We start from the raw sequence: 22973 nt of genomic DNA on the forward strand, positions 1-22973 counted from the left end.
AACTATTGGAAGGAAGGACCGCAGACAGGCTTCGAAAGCCTAACATAATGAAATTGGGCTGTAGGCACTTTATAATTGGTTCCAGGGGTACACGGGCAGCAGTAGACAGGTCAGTGGAGGCCTAGTGGAAGGAGGGACCGCAGACAGGCTTCAAAGGCCTAACATAAAAAAATTGGGCTGTAGGCACTTTTAAATAGGTTCCAGGGGTACACGGGCAGCAGTGGTCTGGTCAGTGGAGGAGTAGTAGAAAGAAAGGACCGCAGACAGGCTTCGAAGGCCTAACATCAAAAAATTGGGCTGTAGGCACTTTTAAATAGGTTCCAGGGGTACACGGGCAGCAGTGGTCTGGTCAGTGGAGGAGTAGTAGAAAGAAAGGACCGCAGACAGGCTTCGAAGGCCTAACATAAAAAAATTGGGCTGTAGGCACTTTTAAATAGGTTCCAGGGGTACACGGGCAGCAATGGTCTGGTCAGTGGAGGAGTAGTAGATAGAACGGACCGCAGACAGGCTTCGAAGGCCTAACATAAAAAAATTGGGCTGTAGGCACTTTTAAATTGGTTCCAGGGGTACACGGGCAGCAGTGGTCTGGTCAGTGGAGGAGTAGTAGAAAGAAGGGACCGCAGACAGGCTTCGAAGGCCTTACATAATAAAATTGGGCTGTAGGCACTTTATAATTGGTTCCAGGGGTACACGGGCAGCATTGGTCTGGTCAGTGGAGAACTATTGGAAGGAAGGACCGCAGACAGGCTTCGAAGGCCTAACGTAATAAAATTGGGCTGAAGGCACTTTATAATTGGTTCCAGGGGTACACGGGCAGCAGTAGGCAGGTCAGTGGAGGCCTAGTGGAAGGAGGGACCGCAGACAGGCTTCGAAGGCCTAACATCAAAAAATTGGGCTGTAGGCACTTTTAAATAGGTTCCAGGGGTACACGGGCAGCAGTGGTCTGGTCAGTGGAGGAGTAGTAGAAAGAAAGGACCGCAGACAGGCTTCGAAGGCCTAACATAAAAAAATTGGGCTGTAGGCACTTTTAAATAGGTTCCAGGGGTACACGGGCAGCAGTGGTCTGGTCAGTGGAGGAGTAGTAGAAAGAACGGACCGCAGACAGGCTTCGAAGGCCTAACATAAAAAAATTGGGCTGTAGGCACTTTTAAATTGGTTCCAGGGGTACACGGGCAGCAGTGGTCTGGTCAGTGGAGGAGTAGTAGAAAGAAGGGACCGCAGACAGGCTTCGAAGGCCTTACATAATAAAATTGGGCTGTAGGCACTTTATAATTGGTTCCAGGGGTACACGGGCAGCATTGGTCTGGTCAGTGGAGAACTATTGGAAGGAAGGACCGCAGACAGGCTTCGAAGGCCTAACATAATAAAATTGGGCTGTAGGCACTTTATAATTGGTTCCAGGGGTACACGGGCAGCAGTAGACAGGTCAGTGGAGGCCTAGTGGAAGGAGGGACCGCAGACAGGCTTCAAAGGCCTAACATAAAAAAATAGGGCTGTAGGCACTTTTAAATAGGTTCCAGGGGTACACGGGCAGCAGTGGTCTGGTCAGTGGAGGAGTAGTAGAAAGAACGGACCGCAGACAGGCTTTGAAGGCCTAACATAATAAAATTGGGCTGTAGGCACTTTTTAATTGGTTCCAGGGGTACACGGGCAGCAGTAGACAGGTCAGTGGAGGCCTAGTGGAAGGAGGGACCGCAGACAGGCTTCGAAGGCCTAACAAAAAAAAAATTGGGCTGTAGGCACTTTGAATTCTCTTGCAGGGGTACACAGGCAGTGGGCACCATTGGTGTTGTCAGCGGCGGCCGATTGTAATGAGTGTCTGCCAGTTAGTAGTCCCAAAAAATCAATACATGTTAATGTCTCGCATTACAACAAAAAGAAAAACCAAAAGTGTGCAATCATTAGGTACAGGGTTGGGCTCCTCTGCTTAGTTTCAGACCTAGTAATTTTGCACAAAGTACTTACTTGCGTAAATATAGGACACTGCCCCTGACTATGTTAAGTACCATCATACATGTCAACACAATGGTATTGTCAGTGGCAGTAATTTACGGATGTCAGCGCATAGACTAAACATAGGTGTAATTGTGAGAGATAATTGTGCAAGTGGTAGAGCAATGTTTGAGCTGGGGGTGGGTGAACTCTCTTGTGGCCAGCGGTACATGCCCAGGGCCCCTCATGTTACAACAGTGTGTCTGACGTTGGGTGCGCACCACCACCGCCAGAGACACTTTATTGTACTATGAGGGACCCAGTGGCAGTGCCGTAGACCAAAAGTGGGCACACCCACCTCTTCAGACAAACAGCACTCTCATGGGTGCTTGCACCAAGTGGCGATACCACGGCCCCGTGTGGGGAGTTTGGCCATTTAGGGAGGTGTAAACATGTCGTATGCTGGACAATCAGCTGCTGCAAATTACGAGATTGGTAAAGTCATTCAGAGTAGTCCACAGGCAATACCTTTTCATAGGAAAGCTAGGTGTCGGCCGGGCAAGGTGGGGCAAAAGAATTCAAAATCCAGTTGTGGTTCATTTTAATAAAGGTTAGATCATCAACATTTTGGGTGGCCAGACGAGTCCTTTTTTCGGTTAATATTGAACCTGCAGCACTGAATACTCTTTCTGATAGGACACTAGCTGCCGGGCAAGCAAGCTCCTGCAATGCATATTCTGCCAATTCTGGCCAGGTGTCTAATTTGGATGCCCAGTAATCAAATGGGAATGACGGTTGAGGTAGAACATCGATAAGGGATGAAAAATAGTTAGTAACCATACTGGACAAATGTTGTCTCCTGTCACTTTGAATTGATGCAGCAGTACCTGTCCTGTCTGCGGTCATAGCAAAATCACTCCACAACCTGGTCAGAAAACCCCTCTGTCCAACGCCACTTCGGATTTCTGCACCTCTAACACTTCTGTTCTGCTGCCCCCTGCTGCTCGTGTGAGAACGATCACGGGCGCTGTGTGCTGGGAATGCCTGAAGCAAACGGTCAACAAGAGTTGATTGTTTGGTTGCTAATATTAGTTCCAAGTTCTCATGTGGCATAATATTTTGCAATTTGCCTTTATAGCGAGGATCAAGGGGGCAGGCCAACCAGTAATCGTCATCGTTCATCATTTTAGTAATGCGTTTGTCCCTTTTGAGGATACGTAAGGCATAATCCGCCATGTGGGCCAAACTTCCAGTTGTCAAATCAGCGGTTGTGCTTGGTTGAGGGGCAGTTTCAGGCAAATCTACGTCACTTGTGTCCCTCAAAAAACCAGAACCCGGCCTTGCCACGCCACCAATTTCCAGTGGCCCCGGAAAAGCTTCCTCATTAAAAATATAATCATCCCCATCATCCTCCTCGTCCTCCTCCTCTTCGCCCGCTACCTCGTCCTGTACACTGTCCTGACCAGACAATGGCTGACTGTCATCAAGGCTTTCCTGTTCCTCTGCTGCAGACGCCTGATTTTTTATGTGCGTCAAACTTTGCATCAGCAGACGCATTAGGGGGATGCTCATGCTTATTATGGCGTTGTCTGCACTAACCAGCCGTGTGCATTCCTCAAAACACTGAAGGACTTGACACATGTCTTGTATCTTCGACCACTGCACACCTGACAACTCCATGTCTGCCATCCTACTGCCTGCCCGTGTATGCGTATCCTCCCACAAAAACATTACAGCCCGCCTCTGTTCGCACAGTCTCTGAAGCATGTGCAGTGTTGAGTTCCACCTTGTTGCAACGTCTATGATTAGGCGATGCTGGGGAAGGTTCAAAGACCGCTGATAGGTCTGCATACAGCTGGAGTGTACGGGCGAATGGCGGATATGTGAGCAAAGTCCGCGCACTTTGAGGAGCAGGTCGGATAACCCCGGATAAGTTTTCAGGAAGCACTGCACCACCAGGTTTAAGGTGTGAGCCAGGCAAGGAATGTGTTTCAGTTGGGAAAGGGAGATGGCAGCCATGAAATTCCTTCCGTTATCACTCACTACCTTGCCTGCCTCAAGATCTACTGTGCCCAGCCACGACTGCGTTTCTTTCTGCAAGAACTCGGACAGAACTTCCGCGGTATGTCTGTTGTCGCCCAAACACTTCATAGCCAATACAGCCTGCTGACGCTTGCCAGTAGCTGCCCCATAATGGGACAACTGGTGTGTAACAGTGGCAGCTGCGGATGGAGTGATTGGGCGACTGCGATCTGTGGACGAGCTCTCGCTTCTGCAGGAGGACGAGGAGGAGGAGGAGGGGGTGCGAACGCCTACAGCCAACTGTTTCCTAGACCGTGGGCTAGGCAGAACTGTCCCGAAATTGCTGTCCCCTGTGGACCCTGCATCCACCACATTCACCCAGTGTGCCGTGATGGACACGTAACGTCCCTGGCCATGCCTACTGGTCCATGTATCTGTTGTCAGGTGCACCTTTGTACTCACAGATTGCCTGAGTGCATGGACGATGCACTCTTTAACATGCTGGTGGAGGGCTGGGATGGCTTTTCTCAAAAAGAAGTGTTGACTGGGTAGCTTGTAGCGTGGTACAGCGTAGTCCATCAGGGCTTTGAAAGCTTCACTTTCAACTAACCGGTAGGGCATCATCTCTAACGAGATTAGTCTAGCTATGTGGGCGTTCAAACCCTGTGTACGCGGATGCGAGGCTAAGTACTTCTTTTTCTAAACAGAGTCTCATGTAGGGTGAGCTGGACTGGAGAGCTGAAGATCGTGGAACTAGCGGGTGTGCCGGTGGACATGGCAGACTGAGAGACGGTTGGAGACGGTATTGTTTCCGCCTGTGCCCTAGATGCAGTGTTTCCTACTACGAAACTGGTGATTCCCTGACCCTGACTGCTTTGGCCTGGCAAAGAAACCTGCACAGATACTGCAGGTGGTGCGGAAAATGGTGGCCTTACAGTGACGGCAGGGATGTAGCGTTGGTGAGTAGCTTCATTGGCCGAGGGTGCTACAACCTTAAGGGACGTTTGGTAGTTAGTCCAGGCTTGCAAATGCATGGTGGTTAAATGTCTATGCATGCAACTTGTATTCAGACTTTTCAGATTCTGACCTCTGCTTAAGGTAGTTGAACATTTTTGACAGATGACTTTGTGCGGATCAATTGGATGTTGTTTAAGAAAATGCCAGACTGCACTCTTTCGAGCCTCGGATCCCTTTTCAGGCATTGCAGACTGAGCTTTAACCAGATGGACACGCTGTCCTCCAACAGTTTTTGGCTTTGCCACGCGTTTTGTCCCATCTATGGGCCCGGCAGATGGAACCTGTTGCGATGTTGATGCCTGCTGCGGCCCCTCCTCCTCCGCTTCAGAACTACTGCCGCCTGCACCCTGTTCCCCCAATGGCTGCCAATCGGGGTCAACAACTGGGTCATCTATAACCTCCTCTTCTAGCTCGTGTGCAACTTCGTCTGTGTCACCGTGTAAGTGACGGGGCAACATAGTCTCAATAGGGTCTGATTCTGGATCAGTACCCTGCGAGGGCAATGTTGTGGTCTGAGTCAAAGGACCAGCATAGTAGTCTGGCTGTGGCTGTGCATCAGTGCACTCCATGTCAGATTCAACTTTTAATGGGCATGGCCTGTTAACTGCTTCACTTTCTGAGCCAGGGACGGTATGTGTAAAGAGCTCCATGGAGTAACCCATTGTGTCGCCTGCTGCATCCTTCTCTGTTGTTGTTTTTGCTGAAGAGGACAAGGAAGCGACTTGTCCCTGACCGTGAACATCCACTAACGACGCACTTCTTTTACATTTACCAGTTTCAAAAGAGGAGGCAAAAGAGCTAGAGGCTGAGTCAGCAAGGTAAGCCAAAACTTGCTCTTGCTGCCCCGGCTTTAAAAGGGGTTTTCCTACTCCCAGAAAAGGGAGCGTTCGAGGCCTTCTGTAGCCAGACGACGAACCTGCCTTCACAGCTCCAGGCTTAGGTGCAATATTTTTTTTCCCACGACCACCTGATGCTCCACTACCACTACCATCATTACCAGCTGACAATGAACGCCCACGGCCACGACCTTTTCCACCAGACTTCCTCATTGTTTTAAAAACGTAACCAAAGTAACGGTATTTGTTGCTGTCAAACAACTTACACGGTGAGCTATAACTTCAGTATGATTTAGATATCCCTTTACAGGTGGGTGAGACCGCAAGGAAAATCAGGCACAATGTTACACACTCTGTTTTCGGTGGCACCAAATAAGAGAGATGCCACACACGCAGGACTGTCACTCAAGCAGAAATGTCAATATTGATCTCCCACTTTTTTTTTTTTATTTGTTCAGGGAGAATTTAGAAACACAATAAAAAAAAATAGGCTTTCTATGGCCCACTATTTGAGAGAGAGAGATGGCACACCCAGGAGTCAAGACTGGCACACAAGCAGAAAGGGCAATATTAATCTCCCACTGATTTTTTTTTTTCAGGGAGACTTTAGAAACAAAATAAAATAAAATGATTTTTTCAGGAAGAATTTAGAAACCAAATAAAATAAAATGATTTTTTAAGGGAGAGTTTAGAAACCAAATAAAAAAAATACCCTTTCTATGGCCCAGTGCCCACTATTTGAGAGAGAGAGATGGCACACCCAGGAGTCAAGACTGGCACACAAGCAGAAAGGGCAATATTAATCTCCCACTGATTTCTTTTTGATTTTTTCAGGGAGAATTTAGAAACACAATAAAAAAAAAAGGCTTTCTATGGCCCACTAGTTGAGAGAGAGATGGCACACCCAGGAGTCAAGACTGGCACACAAGCAGAAAGGGCAATATTAATCTCCCACTGATTTTTTTTTTTCAGGGAGACTTTAGAAACAAAATAAAATAAAATGATTTTTTCAGGAAGAATTTAGAAACCAAATTAAATACAATGATTTTTTAAGGGAGAATTTAGAAACCAAATAAAAAAAATATACAAAAAAACCTTGTTTGGGAGAGAAGAACAGACAAATCGCGGCGCCCTAAGTGCGTAAACACAATATTATAGTCTTTAAAGGGTGCACAATTTTATGCACTCACCTGATAAAAGACTAAAATGGCTTTAGATCGTGTATCCTCCAAATTCCCTCTGAGATACTTTTCAATATACAGGGCTTGCAGCTTGCCTCGGGTGGATCCAAGTGAGAGAGCCAGAGTAAGGCTCACACAGGATGAGTAGTTCAAGAAAAGCACATCCAGCCCATGAATGGCAGCGCTTCCCAGGTCTCAGAACAAGACTGGGATAAAAGTTATGAAATAAAAAAATATGAAATATCATCTTTGAATGTGAGTCCTGGGAAGTGCTGCCATTCATGGGCTGGATGTGCTTTTCTTGAAATAAAAAAAATAGCCTTTCTATGGCCCAGTGCCCACTATTTGAGAGAGAGAGATGGCACACCCAGGAGTCAAGACTGGCACACAAGCAGAAAGGGCTTGTGTATTAATCTCCCACTGATTTTTTTTTTCAGGGAGACTTTAGAAACAAAATAAAATAAAATGATTTTTTCAGGAAGAATTTAGAAAACAAATAAAATAAAATGATTTTTTAAGGGAGAATTTAGAAACCAAATAAAAAAAAAATACCCTTTCTATGGCCCAGTGCCCACTATTTGAGAGAGAGAGATGGCACACCCAGGAGTCAAGACTGGCACACAAGCAGAAAGGGCAATATTAATCTCCCACTGATTTCTTTTTGATTTTTTCGGGGAGAATTTAGAAAGACAATAAAAAAAAATAGGCTTTCTATGGCCCACTATTTGAGAGAGAGAGATGGCACACCCAGGAGTCAAGACTGGCACACAAGCAGAAAGGGCAATATTAATCTCCCACTGATTTTTTTTTTTCAGGGAGACTTTAGAAACAAAATAAAATAAAATGATTTTTTCAGGAAGAATTTAGAAACCAAATAAAATAAAATGATTTTTTAAGGGAGAATTTAGAAACCAAATAAAAAAAAATAGCCTTTCTATGGCCCAGTGCCCACTATTTGAGAGAGAGAGATGGCACACCCAGGAGTCAAGACTGGTACACAAGCAGAAAGGGCAATATTAATCTCCCACTAATTTTTTTTTTCAGGGAGACTTTAGAAACAGAATAAAATAAAATGATTTTTTCAGGAAGAATTTAGAAACCAAATAAAATAAAATGTTTTTTAAGGGAGAATTTAGAAACCAAATAAAAAAAATAGCCTTTCTATGGCCCAGTGCCCACTATTTGAGAGAGAGAGATGGCACACCCAGGAGTCAAGACTGGCACACAAGCAGAAAGGGCTTGTGTATTAATCTCCCACTGATTTTTTTTTTCAGGGAGACTTTAGAAACAAAATAAAATAAAATGATTTTTTCAGGAAGAATTTAGAAAACAAATAAAATAAAATGATTTTTTAAGGGAGAAATTAGAAACCAAATAAAAAAAAATACCCTTTCTATGGCCCAGTGCCCACTATTTGAGAGAGAGAGATGGCACACCCAGGAGTCAAGACTGGCACACAAGCAGAAAGGGCAATATTAATCTCCCACTGATTTCTTTTTGATTTTTTCAGGGAGAATTTAGAAAGACAATAAAAAAAATAGGCTTTCTATGGCCCACTATTTGAGAGAGAGAGATGGCACACCCAGGAGTCAAGACTGGCACACAAGCAGAAAGGGCAATATTAATCTCCAACTGATTTTTTTTTTTCAGGGAGACTTTAGAAACAAAATAAAATAAAATGATTTTTTCAGGAAGAATTTAGAAACCAAATAAAATAAAATTATTTTTTAAGGGAGAATTTAGAAACCACATTAAAAAAAATAGCCTTTCTATGGCCCAGTTCCCACTATTTGAGAGAGAGAGATGGCACACCCAGAAGTCAAGACTGGCACACAAGCAGAAAGGGCAATATTAAAATCTCACTGATTTCTTTTTGATTTTTTCAGGGAGAATTTAGAAACACAATAAAAAAAAAAAAATAGGCTTTCTATTGCCCACTAGTTGAGAGAGAGAGATGGCACACCCAGGAGTCAAGACTGGCACACAAGCAGAAAGGGCAATATTAATCTCCCACTGATTTCTTTTTGATTTTTTCAGGGAGAATTTAGAAACACAATAAAAAAAAATAGGCTTTCTATGGCCCAGTGCCCACTATTTGAGAGAGAGAGATGGCACACCCAGGAGTCAAGACTGGCACACAAGCAGAAAGGGCAATATTAATCTCCCACTTCTTTATTTTTATTTTTTCAGGGAGACTTTAGAAACAAAATAAAATAAAATGATTTTTTCTGGAAGAAATTAGAAACCAAATAAAATAAAATGATTTTTTCAGGGAGAATTTAGAAACACAATAAAAAAAAAATTGGCTTTCTATGGCCCAGTGCCCACTATTTGAAAGAAAGAGATGGCACACCCAGGAGTCAGGAGTGGCACACAAGCAGAAAGGGCAATATTAATCTCCCACTGATTTTTTTTTTCTTTTTTCAGGGAGAATTTAGAAACACAATAAAAAAAAAAAATAGGCTTTCTATGGCCCACTATTTGAGAGAGAGAGATGGCACACCCAGGAGTCAGGAGTGGCACTCAAGCAGAAAGGGCAATATTAATCTCCCACTGATATCTTTTTGATTTTTTCAGGGAGAATTTAGAAACACAATAAAAAAAAATAGGCTTTCTATGGCCCACTAGTTGAGAGAGAGAGAGATGGCACACCCAGGAGTCAGGAGTGGCACACAAGCAGAAAGGGCAATATTAATCTCCCACTGATTTTTTTTTATTTTTTCTGGGAGTATTTAGAAACCCAATAAAAAAAAAACAGTAATAGGCTTTCTATGGCCCACTATTTGAGAGAGAGATGGCACACTCAGGACTGGCACAGAAGCCCAAAGGCCAATATTAATCTCCCACTGTATTTTTTTTGTCAGGGAGAATTTATAAACCCCACAAAAAAAAACAGAAAAATGAAAAGGCTTTCTATGGCCCACTATGTGAGAGAGATGGCACACACAGGGATGGCACTCTAGCAGAAATGTCAATCTTAATCTCCCACAAAAAAAAAATAAAACAGGGACTGTCCTACAATTACTATCTCCCTGCAGTAATCTCAGCCAGGTATGGCAGGCAGCAATAAGGAGTGGACTGATGCACAAATTAAATAAAAAGTGTGGACAAACAAACAAGATAGCTGTGCAGAAAGGAAGGAACAACAGGATTTGTGCTTTGAAAAAAGCAGTTGGTTTGCACAACGGCGTACACACAGCAATGCAGCTATCAGGGAGCCTTCTAGGGCAGCCCAATGAGCTACAGCGCTGAGGAAAAAAAAATGTAGCTTCCACTGTCCCTGCAAACAAAAGGTGGTGTTGGACAGTGGAAATCACTACAGCACAAGCGGTTTGGTGGTTAATGGACCCTGCCTAACGCTATCCCTGCTTCTGACGAAGCGGCAGCAACCTCTCCCTAGGCTCAGATCAGCAGCAGTAAGATGGCGGTCGGCGGGAACGCCCCTTTATAGCCCCTGTGACGCCGCAGACAGCAAGCCAATCACTGCAATGCCCTTCTCTAAGATGGTGGGGACCAGGACCTATGTCATCATGCTGCCCACACTCTGCGTCCACCTTCATTGGCTGAGAAATGGCGCTTTTCGCGTCATTGAAACGCGACTTTGGTGCGAAAGTCGCGTACCGCATGGCCGACCCCACACAAGGGTCGGATCGGGTTTCATGAAACCCGACTTTGCCAAAAGTCGGCGACTTTTAAAAATGAACGATCCGTTTTGCTCAACCCTAGTGGTGAGCACTTTAACCCACCAAGTGCTTCACAGAAGTTTATAATGCAGAGCCGTAAAAATACAAAATCATATTTTTTCACAAACATGATGTTTTCGCCCCCAATTTTTTATTTTCCCAAGGGTAAGAGAAGAAATTGGACCCCAAAAGTTGTTGTGCCACTTGTTCTGAGTATGCCCATACCCCACATGTGGGGGTAAACCACTGTTTGGGCACACGGCAGAGCTCGGAAGGGAAGGAGCGCCGTTTGACTTTTCAATGCAAAATTGACTGGAATGTTGCATTTGGAGAGTCCCTGATGTTCCTAAACCGCTCACAAGTGACACCATTTTGGAAAGTAGACCCCCTAAGGAACTTATCTAGCTGTGTTTTGACAGCTTTGAACCCCCAAGTGTTTCACTACAGTTTATAATGCAGAGCCGTGAAAATAAAAATTACTTTTTTTTCACAAAAATTATTTTTTAGCCCCCAGTTTTGTATTTTCCCAAGGGTAACAGGAGAAATTCGACCCCAAAAGTTGTTATCCAATTTATCCTGAGTACGCTGATACCCCATATGTGGGGAAGAACCACCGTTTGGGCGCATGGCAGAGCTCGGAAGGGAAGGAGCGCCATTTGGAATGCAGACTTAGATGAATTGGTCTGCAGGCGTCACGTTGCATTTGCAGAGCCCCTCATGCACCTAAACAGTAGAAACCCCCCACAAGTGTCTTATCTAGATGTGTTTTGACATCTTTGAACCCCCAAGTGTTTCACTACAGTTTATAACGCAGAGTCGTGAAAAAAAAATAATTTTTCCATATTTTGTTCCACAGAGTCATGTGAGGTCCCAAGGGTAACAAGAGAAATTGGACCCCAATAGTTGTCCAATTTGTCCTGAGTATGCTGATACCCCATATGTTGGGAGAGCTCGGAAGGGAAGGACCACTGTTTTACTTTTTCAACGCAGAATTGGCTGGAATTGAGATTGGACGCCATGTCGCGTTTGGAGAGCACTGATGATGATACAAATCCCTAGTTAGACCGCACATGGAGTACTGTGTCCAGTTTTGGGCACCGGTGCTCAGGAAGGATATAATGGAACTAGAGAGAGTACAAAGGAGGGCAACAAAATTAATAAAGGGGATGGGAGAACTACAATACCCAGATAGATTAGCGAAATTAGGATTATTTAGTCTAGAAAAAAGACGACTGAGGGGCGATCTAATAACCATGTATAAGTATATAAGGGGACAATACAAATATCTCGCTGAGGATCTGTTTATACCAAGGAAGGTGACGGGCACAAGGGGGCATTCTTTGCGTCTGGAGGAGAGAAGGTTTTTCCACCAACATAGAAGAGGATTCTTTACTGTTAGGGCAGTGAGAATCTGGAATTGCTTGCCTGAGGAGGTGGTGATGGCGAACTCAGTCGAGGGGTTCAAGAGAGGCCTGGATGTCTTCCTGGAGCAGAACAATATTGTATCATACAATTATTAGGTTCTGTAGAAGGACGTAGATCTGGGTATTTATTATAATGGAATATAGGCTGAACTGGATGGACAAATGTCTTTTTTCGGCCTTACTAACTATGTTACTATGTTACTATGTTACTATGTGCCTAAACAGTGAAGACCCCCAATTCTAACTGAAACCCTAACCCCAACACACCCCTAACCCTAATCCCAACCATGACCCTAACCACACCCCTAACCCTGACACACCCCTAACCCTAATCCCAACCGTAAATTTAGCCCCAACCCTAACTTTAGCCCCAACCCTAACCCTAACTTTATCCCCAACCCTAACTTTAGCCCCAACCCTAACTTTAGCCCCAACCCTAACCCTAACTTTAGCCCCAACCCTAACTCTAACTTTAGCCCCAACCCTAACCCTAGCCCCAACCCTAACCCTAGCCCTAACCCTAGCCCTAGCCCTAACCCTAGCCCTACCCTAACCCTAGCCCTAGCCCTAACCCTAGCCCTAACCCTAGCCCTAACCCTGATGGGAAAATGGAAATAAATACATTTTTTAACTTTTTTATGTTTCCCTAACTAAGGGGGTGATGAAGGGGGGTTTGATTTACTTTTATAGCAGGTTTTCTAGCGGATTTTTATGATTGGCAGGACGCTTTTTATTGCAAAAAATATTTTTTGCGTTACCACATTTTGAGACCTATAATTTTTCCATATTTTGGTCCACAGAATCATGTGAGGTCTTGTTTTTTGCGGGACGAGTTGGCGTTTTTATTGGTAACATTTTTGGGCACGTGACATTTTTTGATCGCTTTTTATTCCGATATTTGTGAGGATGAATGACCAAAAACCAGCTATTCAAGAATTTATTTTTGGGGGGGATGCGTTTATACCGTTCCGCCTTTGGTAAAATGGATGAAGCAGTTTTATTCTTCAGGTCAGTTCGTTTACATCGATACCTCATTTATATAATTTTTTTATGTTTTGGCGCTTTTTATACAATAAAAACTATTTTATAGAAAAAACAATTATTTTTGCATCGCTTTATTCTGAGGACTGTAACTTTTTTATTTTTTTGCTGATGCTGTTTGGCAGCTCGTTTTTTGCGGGACAAGATGACGTTTTCAGCGGTACCATGGTTATTTATATCCGTCTTTTTGATCGTGTGTTATTCCACTTTTTGTTCGGTGGTATGATAATAAAGGGTTGTTTTTTTGCCTCGGTCTTTTTTTTTTTTATTAACAGTGTTCTCTGAAGCGGTTAACTAGCGGGACAGTTTTATGGGTCGGGTCGTTACGGATGCGGCGATACTAAATATATGTATTTTTATTGTTTTTTTTTTATTATATATATAAAGAAGTGTATCTATGGGAACAATATTTTTTTTTCTTTATTTAGGAATTTTTTTTAAATTATTTTTTTACACATCTAAAAAAATTTTTTTAACTTTTACTTTGTCCCAGTGGGGACATCACTGTATAGTGAGAGATCGCTGATCTGACACTGCAGAGCACTGTGTCGGATCAGCGATCTGGCGTGCCCTGCTGCTTGGTTACCAGCACCTGCTCTGGACCTGGAAGTAGTCCCTGCAGGACCCGGAAGTAACCCCGCGGCCATTTTGGAGCCTTCAGGTTGGAGACGCTCGGTACAACATGAGCACATCGCCTTGTACCGATCGTCTCAGGGAAGCCCGCAGGGAGCCCCCTCCCTGCGCGATGCTTCCCTATGCCCCTGGAACTCTGCGATCAAGTTTGATCGCGGTGTGCCGGAGGTTAATGTGCCGTATGTCAGCTGTGATAGTCCCCCCGTGAGCGCGGCCGATCGCATATGACGTACTATCCCGTCACTGGGAATTAAGTCCCAGGTCACCTTGACAGGATAGTACGTCATATGGGATTAAGTGGTTAATGAACATGCTGCTTTTTTACCGCGATGTGTTTTTTGTGGAAAAAAAAGCATCATGTGCACAAAACATGCAGAATGCATTCTAAATGATAGGATGCATAATTATGCGTTTTTAATGAGTTTTTATAGCGTTTTTATCGCGAAAAAACGTGAAAAAAACGCGAAAAAACCTGAACGTGTGCACATACCCTTTAAGAGTAGTAGTCTGCACTGCTGATGTAATTCAAGAATCCAGAAGATGTTGTACATGATTGACCATGTGGGTTATTTCCACGCATTTCAAAGCTGGAGAAATGTCTTCATCAGGAAAACCACACTATATGATTTTGTGGTTCCCCTGATGAAGAGGTTGGTGGAACTGTGAAACGCATTGAGAATAAACCACATTGTCAATCATGTGCAACATCTTCTGGATTTTTGAATTTCATCAGCAGGATACACTACTACTCCTATCCTCCCAATACTTGCTTTATACGGCGGGCTCTCCCAAACTGAGGGTACTGCAGCAGCTGTCAATCCTTGATTCCTTGGCTGTGGGTTTAACAAACCCAAAGGTGAGCAGTATACTCCTCAGCTATGCACATGTGTCTATCAGATATGACCCTTTTGCGCTTGGTGTTCTCTTGTTTTCTCTTAGACATCCATATGCATGTCTCCTGAAGTGATTTTACAATCCATGCTTGCTATATCTCTCTATCTCCCAAAGCAATAAAGGTTTCCTCCACTTTTTAATTTTGGCCATGTGGTAAGTCATAATGAATGTCACACTATAGTGGATGTGGGTAGAATGGACAATGTAGTGAAGATAAATCATATTCTGCCTTTTACTCAATCTGACTAACCTGGTCCCAATTTAGGTAACATCTATTCACCAAATTATAGATTGGAAACTAATGGAGGGAATATTCACTTTTTGGAAAAAGAGATGATAATTATAGCTTCATTCATTTCTAATAATTATCAATGAAATGTGTGTGGGATGTAAATATCCTGCTAATGACTATAAACATGATTTTTGTTAGTATATATATTTTAAGATAATGTGAAGAAGCCAACATATAAACTCAACGTAGTGAAGTTTACACTCCAAATTAAAGCAGAAAATCTGTCAATTTGGACTGATCATCTGCCTGGGAAACAGCAAGCAGAGTCTTACTATGAACTCTAGTCTTACGGTCAATCTGGTCTGCAAACACCTCTCCGTAGATCATCCAGTATGGCATGTAAAAGATGTTGCGGGCTAGCCTCCATGAAGGCTCCTCATCTGGGTGCAAGATGGCCTGTCTTGCCACGCCAAAGCTCATCAACACAACCAGCATTATGATCACAAAATACAGCATGTCAATCATCTATAAAATAGAAAATAAAACAAATGAAACAAGCAGCACATTTATAAAATGCTGGTTTACTTTATTGATTTGATCTATCCATAGAAAATGAGAAATAAGTGCAGTTACACTCTAAAACAGGCTATCATAGTAAGCTGAACGAAATACACTCCTTTCCTATAAAAAAATTCATCCATTGTATGAGGGAACACACAAAAACTTTTAAAGTACTTTTGATTTCAATTCTTCCCCATTTACAGGATCTTCGCTTGCTGTCAGTTAACATGCTGTCAGAAAACGTCATTATTTTCACACAGGTACTAAGCTCAATGGAAAAAAAATAGCTCTGATACAGTTAGCTAGCTGTCAATATATAGGGTTGGTCTTAATAAACATATTATCATCAGCATATAAAAAATATAAAAAATTCTATGCTGACTTTTAACTTACCATTTTTCCGATCATCATGACGTAGGGTCCGAGGTATTTGTTGACTCCAAAGATATCCAAAACCCGAATATACCAAAAGATGATATCTACACAGTATATAACGCGTCCATAACCCATATATGGCTGATTTTGTAGTCTGAGCATTGCTCCGATTAGAAACACTGAAATGGCTACAAGATCAGTGATATTCCAGTACTCTTGTAACCAAACCTTTACTTTCTGGCTCAGCTTTCCTGGTTCAGACATTAGAATCTACAGGGAAAAGTGGATTGACAAAAAGAAAGTGGAAAAAATAACCAACTGTGTAAAAACACTGACTGAAATTCAGTTCAATATGAATTCTGGTATCAACATAAGTCATTCTGTTAAAAATGTTCTGAACTGTTTATTACAACTTTTGTTAGTAACTTCTATTTGGAATGTAATAAATGACCCCTGTCACGTATTTCAAATGGCAACCCGTCTTAGTCCCGTGCTAGGATGGGCTGAAGTCTGAAGAATCTCAGCTCCTGAAACCTGTGTCTTAACTGACAATGTAGCTGTATAATAAGCACACAGAACAATGAGCTACGGAAAAAGACTGTGCCAGCAGAAGAAATAAATCTTCTCCTCGGCTGACTGAGCACAAATGATTTTTTTCTCCAGCCTCAGTCTTCTCTAAACAGCCAGCCAACGAGAATATGAATTTCTTGTGATGTCACAGCCCTTCTCTTTGGCTAACAGATGCATGTTTGCTTGTGATAAAGCTCCTCTGTCAGTTGAGACAGTGTTTCTTCAGACTAGAGCCTATCCTGACTCACTTTGAGGGGTGCAGTTTTTAGAATGGTGTACCTATAGTTGTTTTCTTTCACATAGGCCCCTCAAAGTCACTTCAAAAAATGTTTTTTTTCCTAAAAAAATTTGTTTAAAACATTATTCACATGTAAAGTAGACATATGGTAAATATTATTTATTAACTAATTTGTGTGACATAACTACATAATCTCTGGTTTAAGGGCATACAAAATTAAAAGTTTTAAAACTGCAAAAGTTTCCAAATTTTTGCCACATTTCTGATATTTTTACAACTAAATGCAAGTCATATCAAACAAATTTTACTACTATCATGAATTACAGTATGTCACAAAAAAACAATCTCAGAATCACAGGGATCCATTGAAGCTTTCCAGAGTTATTACCTCATAAAGTGACAATGGTCAGAATTGAAAAAATTGGCCTGGTCATAAAGGTGAAAACAGTCTGGATGGTGAAGGGGTTAAAGGACTTGAATCTGCGATTGCCTGATCGCTTGTTCTATATAGTGTAATACCACTGAATCTAGTGAATAGATAGCATACCAAAGTGTTGCAGTATGCAGCTAAAATCGTCTTTGTCCATAAAGCCCAGCCTGTATCTTGGCTTCACAGGAGTACCAATATGGCAACCATTAAGGCTTTTATTGATGGCCCCCAATCGCAAGATGGGTACGGGGAGGGGGTAATAGGCACTTGAAATTATGCTCCTGAGGATTGTGTATTCAAAAGTCAGAGATTGATATCGGGACTTAACGAGTTAAGATCAACGAGCTCTTATCACAGCTGTTACTGGCATATGCTGACTGTATAATACTGCCAGCGTCTGCCAAACATGGTAAAGGCTCAGCTCTCATAAACCCACACCCGACATGCACTGTACATGTATGGCAGATGGTACATGTATGCAAATCTTTTCATTCACAGCAGCCATGAGACAAAGGTTGAGGGACTCCATTTCTTGAAATAGGTGAAGGACCCAACAGTGACCCCAAATGTCTGATACTAATATGCACTTTCAGATACTAAGGGCCTACTATTAAGAAAACCCACCAATGTTTGATGGACAGGAGTTTATTGATGGTTGGCAGAATAAAGGAGCTCATCTATATGTGCAGCTGCTTCTAGTACTGGGGTTCATTTCTTTTCGAGGGTGATTCACTCAATGTGTGGGTCCATATTACATACTAAAGGGCACTTCAGATACTATTCTTTTGTGTTTGTTCTCTAGAATTAATAGTCTACAAAGGAAAATCTCACTTCTAACAAAAGTATAGCATTGACCCATAGGAGGTTGACAATGTTATGTTACAAATGTGGTAAAAAAAAAAAAATTACATAGCCTGGCAAAATTTTTGCTTTCTTGGCCATTTTTTTTTTTAGAGAATATGAATGATAACACCAAACATTTTCTCCACTCATGGCTAGTGTTTGGGTGAAGCCATTTATTGTCAAACTACTGTGTTTTCTCTTTTTAAATCATACAGTAATGACAACCCAAAACATCCAAATGACCCTGATCAAAAGTTCACATACCCCATTTCTTAATACCTTGTTTTGCCCTCTCTAATATCAATGACAGCTTGAAGTTTTTTGTGGTAGTTGTGGATGAGGTTTTTTATTTTCTCAGATGGTAAAGCTGCCCACTCTTCTTAGCAAAAAGCCTCCAGTTCCTGTAAATTCCTGGACTGTCTAGACTGTCGAGACTGAGATGGCCACTCCAGAACCGTCAATTTGTTCTGCTAAAGATTTTTGGATTGTTTGGATTGTTGTCATGTTGGAATACCCAAGTACGTCCCATGCACAGTTTTCGGGCTGATGAGTGCAGATTTGCCTCCAGTATTTGCTAATAACATGCTGCATTTATCTTTCCTTCAACTTTGACCAAGTTAGTTTCCTGTGACTTTATTATTCCCATAGTCCTAAATCATTTGTGGCTATAGTCACTTCAACAATACAGCAAATACATATTCTAATATGGAATACCATAGAAGAAGGAAGTGAAAGAGGATCATATCAGTTAAAATGATAAATGTATTAATAATAATTAAAATAGAAAAATAGAAATAAGTTTAAGGCCTCTTTCACATGTCAGTGTCTCCGGTACGTGTAGTGACAGTTTTCTCACGTACCGGAGACACTGACACACATAGACCCATTCAAATGAATGGGTCTATGCACATGTCTCCGTGTTTTCTTGGACCGTGTGTCCATGTTGAAAACACGGAGACATGTCCGTTTTTCGCCAGCAGCACGTACCACAATACATGCCGCACACGTGCACACGGAGAACAGTGTGCACTCTCCTCCGTGTGCACGTACCGCCCGCAGGAGAGACAGCCCTACAGTTAAGCGCTGTCCCCCCGCGTGTGGTGCTGAATCCAGAATTCATCCCTTCTTCCCAGCAGCGTTCGCTGCAAAGAAGGAATGAATAATCTTTTTTTTTCTTTCCCCATAAAAATAAAGTTTGTGCGTCCCCTCCCGCCTCCCATCCCCTATGCGCCCCCCCCCCTCCCGCTTGCCAGGAAATACTCACCCAGCTCTAAGCTCCAGCGATGTCTCCTCTCAGCGCCGGCAGAAGGCCCTGTGTGAGCGGTCACATGGTCCCGCTCATTACAGTGGGGAATATGCGCATATTCCTCACTGTAATGAGCGGGACCACGTGACCGCTCAAACAGGAGAAGCTGCCAGCGCTGAGAGGAGAGAGGAGACATCGCGGGAGCTAGGTGAGTATTTCTATGCAAGGGGCCGGGTGGCGCACGGGGGATGGGAGGCGGGAACTCACCAGCAAACTTTATTTTTAACAAAAAAAAAAAAAGCTTGATCTTTCATCTCTTCTCTCCTGCGGGGGAGAAGAGATGAATGCCGGCTTCAGCACCACACAGGGGGGACAGCGCTTAGTGTAGCGCTGTCTCTCCTGCACGGTCCGTGTGGTCCTCAGGCGGCACACGGGTGGCACACAGATGCCGCTCGTGTGCCACACTGATGTGCTACGTGATCACACGGACACGGATAATTCCAGTACCGATTTCTCCAGTACCGGAATTATCTGGATGTCTGAAAGAGGCCTAACATAGAGACAACAAATCTATAAATGAAGAAAGGGGGGCAGGGGGTTTGAATACCACCAGTACTAAAAGGGAAGTAGCAAGGAACAATTCCAAGGATAGAATATCAATTAACCAATAGCCATCTGTACTGGACAGAAATGGAGGTTATATTTATAAGTAAACAATAAAGGCACAGCAGATTGTATATAAGCCCATACAGGAAATAATCATAAACATATAAATGTGTCTCAAATATTAATTATTCCTTAAGGGGGGGCAAGTATAGGGTATATGTCCAGAAAATACAACAAAGAGTTGTTAATAAGCTGGAAAGTGAATTCACTACATATGCCATAGAATGCCAAGAAGGAAGAGAAAGGAAATTCACATGATGGGGTTAATTTACCTGAGGTGCAGATATAAATCAGGAATAGCCATGCACAAAGGTTGGAGTACCAATGCTGTTATCCCAAGCCCGACGAGCGCCGTTTCGCAAATGCTTCTTCAGTTTGGGCAGGACAGAAGAAGATATACAGTGCCTACAAGTAGTATTCAACCCCCTGCAGATTTAGCAGGTTTAATAAGATGCAAATAAGTTAGAGCCTTCAAACTTCAAACAAGAGCAGGATTTATTAACAGATGCATAAATCTTACAAACCAAAAAGTTTTGTTGCTCAGTTAAATTTTTATAAATTTTAAACATAAAAGTGTGGGTCAATTATTATTCAACCCCTAGGTTTAATATTTTGTGGAATAACCTTTGTTTGCAATTACAGCTAATAATCGTCATTTATAAGACCTGATCAGGCCGGCACAGGTCTCTGGAGTTATCTTGGCCCACTCCTCCATGCAGATCTTCTCCAAGTTATCTAGGTTCTTTGGGTGTCTCATGTGGACTTTAATCTTGAGTTCCTTCCACAAGTTTTCAATTGGGTTAAGGTCAGGAGACTGACTAGGCCACTGCAACACCTTGATTTTTTGCCTCTTGAACCAGGCCTTGGTTTTCTTGGCTGTGTGCTTTGGGTCATTGTCTTGTTGGAAGATGAAATGACGACCCATCTTAAGATCCTTGATGGAGGAGCGGAGGTTCTTGGCCAAAATCTCCAGGTAGGCCGTGCTATCCATCTTCCCATGGATGCGGACCAGATGGCCAGGCCCCTTGGCTGAGAAACAGCCCCACAGCATGTTGCTGCCACCACCATGCTTGACTGTAGGGATGGTATTCTTGGGGTCGTATGCAGTGCCATCCAGTCTCCAAACGTCACGTGTGTGGTTGGCACCAAAGATCTCGATCTTGGTCTCATCAGACCAGAGAACCTTGAACCAGTCAGTCTCAGAGTCCTCCAAGTGATCATGAACAAACTGTAGACGAGCCTTGACATGACGCTTTGAAAGTAAAGGTACCTTACGGGCTCATCTGGAACGGAGACCATTGCGGTGGAGTACGTTACTTATGGTATTGACTGAAACCAATGTTCCCACTGCCATGAGATCTTCCCGGAGCTCCTTCCTTGTTGTCCTTGGGTTAGCCTTGACTCTTCGGACAAGCCTGGCCTCGGCACGGGAGGAAACTTTCAAAGGCTGTCCAGGCCGTGGAAGGCTAACAGTAGTTCCATAAGCCTTCCACTTCCGGATGATGCTCCCAACAGTGGAGACAGGTAGGCCCAACTCCTTGGAAAGGGTTTTGTACCCCTTGACAGCCGTGTGACCCTCCACGATCTTGTCTCTGATGGCCTTGGAATGCTCCTTTGTCTTTCCCATGTTGACCATGTATGAGTGCTGTTCACAAGTTTGGGGAGGGTCTTAAATAGTCAGAAAAGGCTGGAAAAAGAGATAATTAATCCAAACATGTGAAGCTCATTGTTCTTTGTGCCTGAACTACTTCTTAATACTTTAGGGGAACCAAACAGAATTCTGGTGGGTTGAGGGGTTGAATAATAAATGACCCTCTGAAAAGACTTTTCACAATTTAAAAAAAAAATAAACAAAGAAATAACATTCTTTTTTGCTACAGTGCATTTCACACTTCCAGGCTGATCTACAGTCCAAATGTCACAATGCCAAGTTAATTCCAAATGTGTAAACCTGCTAAATCTGCAGGGGGTTGAATACTACTTGTAGGCACTGTATACACTGTAGCCACATAGATCGAAAACATACGCCAACATGATTTCACCCCTGATGAAGCCACTGCCGTGGCGACACTCGTCGAGTTTATGACCCCCATTGGACCTCTGATCTGGTTTGCATACTTTCTGGGCATGATCCATGAGTCTCACATTATGGTCGTTATTGCGAATATTTAGATCATGTTGGTGTATGTTTTTGATCTATGTGGCTACAGGGTATATATAATAATAATAATAATAATAATAATTTTATTTATATAGCGCCAACATATTCCGCAGCGCTTTACAAATTATAGAGGGGACTTGTACAGACAATAAACATTACAGCATAACAGAAATACAGTTCGAAACAGATACCAGGAGGAGTGAGGGCCCTGCTCGCAAGCTTACAAACTATGGGGAAAAGGGGAGACACGAGAGGTGGATGGTAACAATTGCTTTAGTTATTCGGGCCAGCTATAGTGTAAGGCTCAGGTGTTCATGTAAAGCTGCATGAACCAGTTACCTGCCTAAGTATGTAGCAGTACAGACACAGAGGGCTAATACTGCATAAAGTGTATGAGAACATGATGCGTGGAACCTTTTTTTTTTTTTTTTTTTATTATAAATAGGCCACACAGGGATCGTTAGGTTAATGCATTGAGGCGGTAGGCCAGTCTGAACAAATGAGTTTATCTTCTATATATCTTCTTCTTCTGGTATGTTGCTATATTTTGAGTCATAAAGCCAGTTGTCTGCTTGCAAATCTATGACAGATGGTATTTTTCTGTGTAGTTCGGCTGGTCATACATGATTGCATTATTCTGCCTGTGTAATTTACAAACCTTGAATAGACCTACATAATAGCAGCTGATTTTGCTGGGAAGGATTACATTACATCACTTACCTATGTGATTCGTTATTTTTTGAATTGATTTACACAATAGCAAATGATTTGCTGGTATGAGTTACCACCTGTATCCATATTTGATGCAGGTTTCCCATCTGGACAAGGTATTAACATATCGCTATCAGCGCCTTTTTGGGTAGATTCAAGAGTTCTCTGGCAGTGGGGCTCTTATTTATTTTTTACGGACTATATAATAGTGCAAGTATATATGTTTATTTATTGATCAGCTCATGTATAACTTATGTGGCCTGTCATGCACCATTTA

The 22973-nt window shown here is 42.9% G+C and overlaps 1 protein-coding gene across 1 annotated transcript in view; it reads right to left on the reverse strand.

The window, feature by feature from the left end:
* TRPM1 (transient receptor potential cation channel subfamily M member 1) overlaps positions 1–22973 on the reverse strand; it is a 308504-nt gene that overhangs the window by 68095 nt on the left and 217436 nt on the right. Inside the window, exons 16-17 of the mRNA XM_069765815.1 lie at positions 15850–16101; positions 15246–15420 (exon numbers count right to left, since the gene is read on the reverse strand). Of these exons, the coding sequence (XP_069621916.1) occupies positions 15246–15420; positions 15850–16101 (427 nt within the window). The remainder of the gene's footprint in view (positions 1–15245; positions 15421–15849; positions 16102–22973) is intronic.

This window comes from Ranitomeya imitator, chromosome 4, assembly GCF_032444005.1.
Source record: "Ranitomeya imitator isolate aRanImi1 chromosome 4, aRanImi1.pri, whole genome shotgun sequence".
Taxonomy (NCBI): Eukaryota; Metazoa; Chordata; class Amphibia; order Anura; family Dendrobatidae; genus Ranitomeya; species Ranitomeya imitator.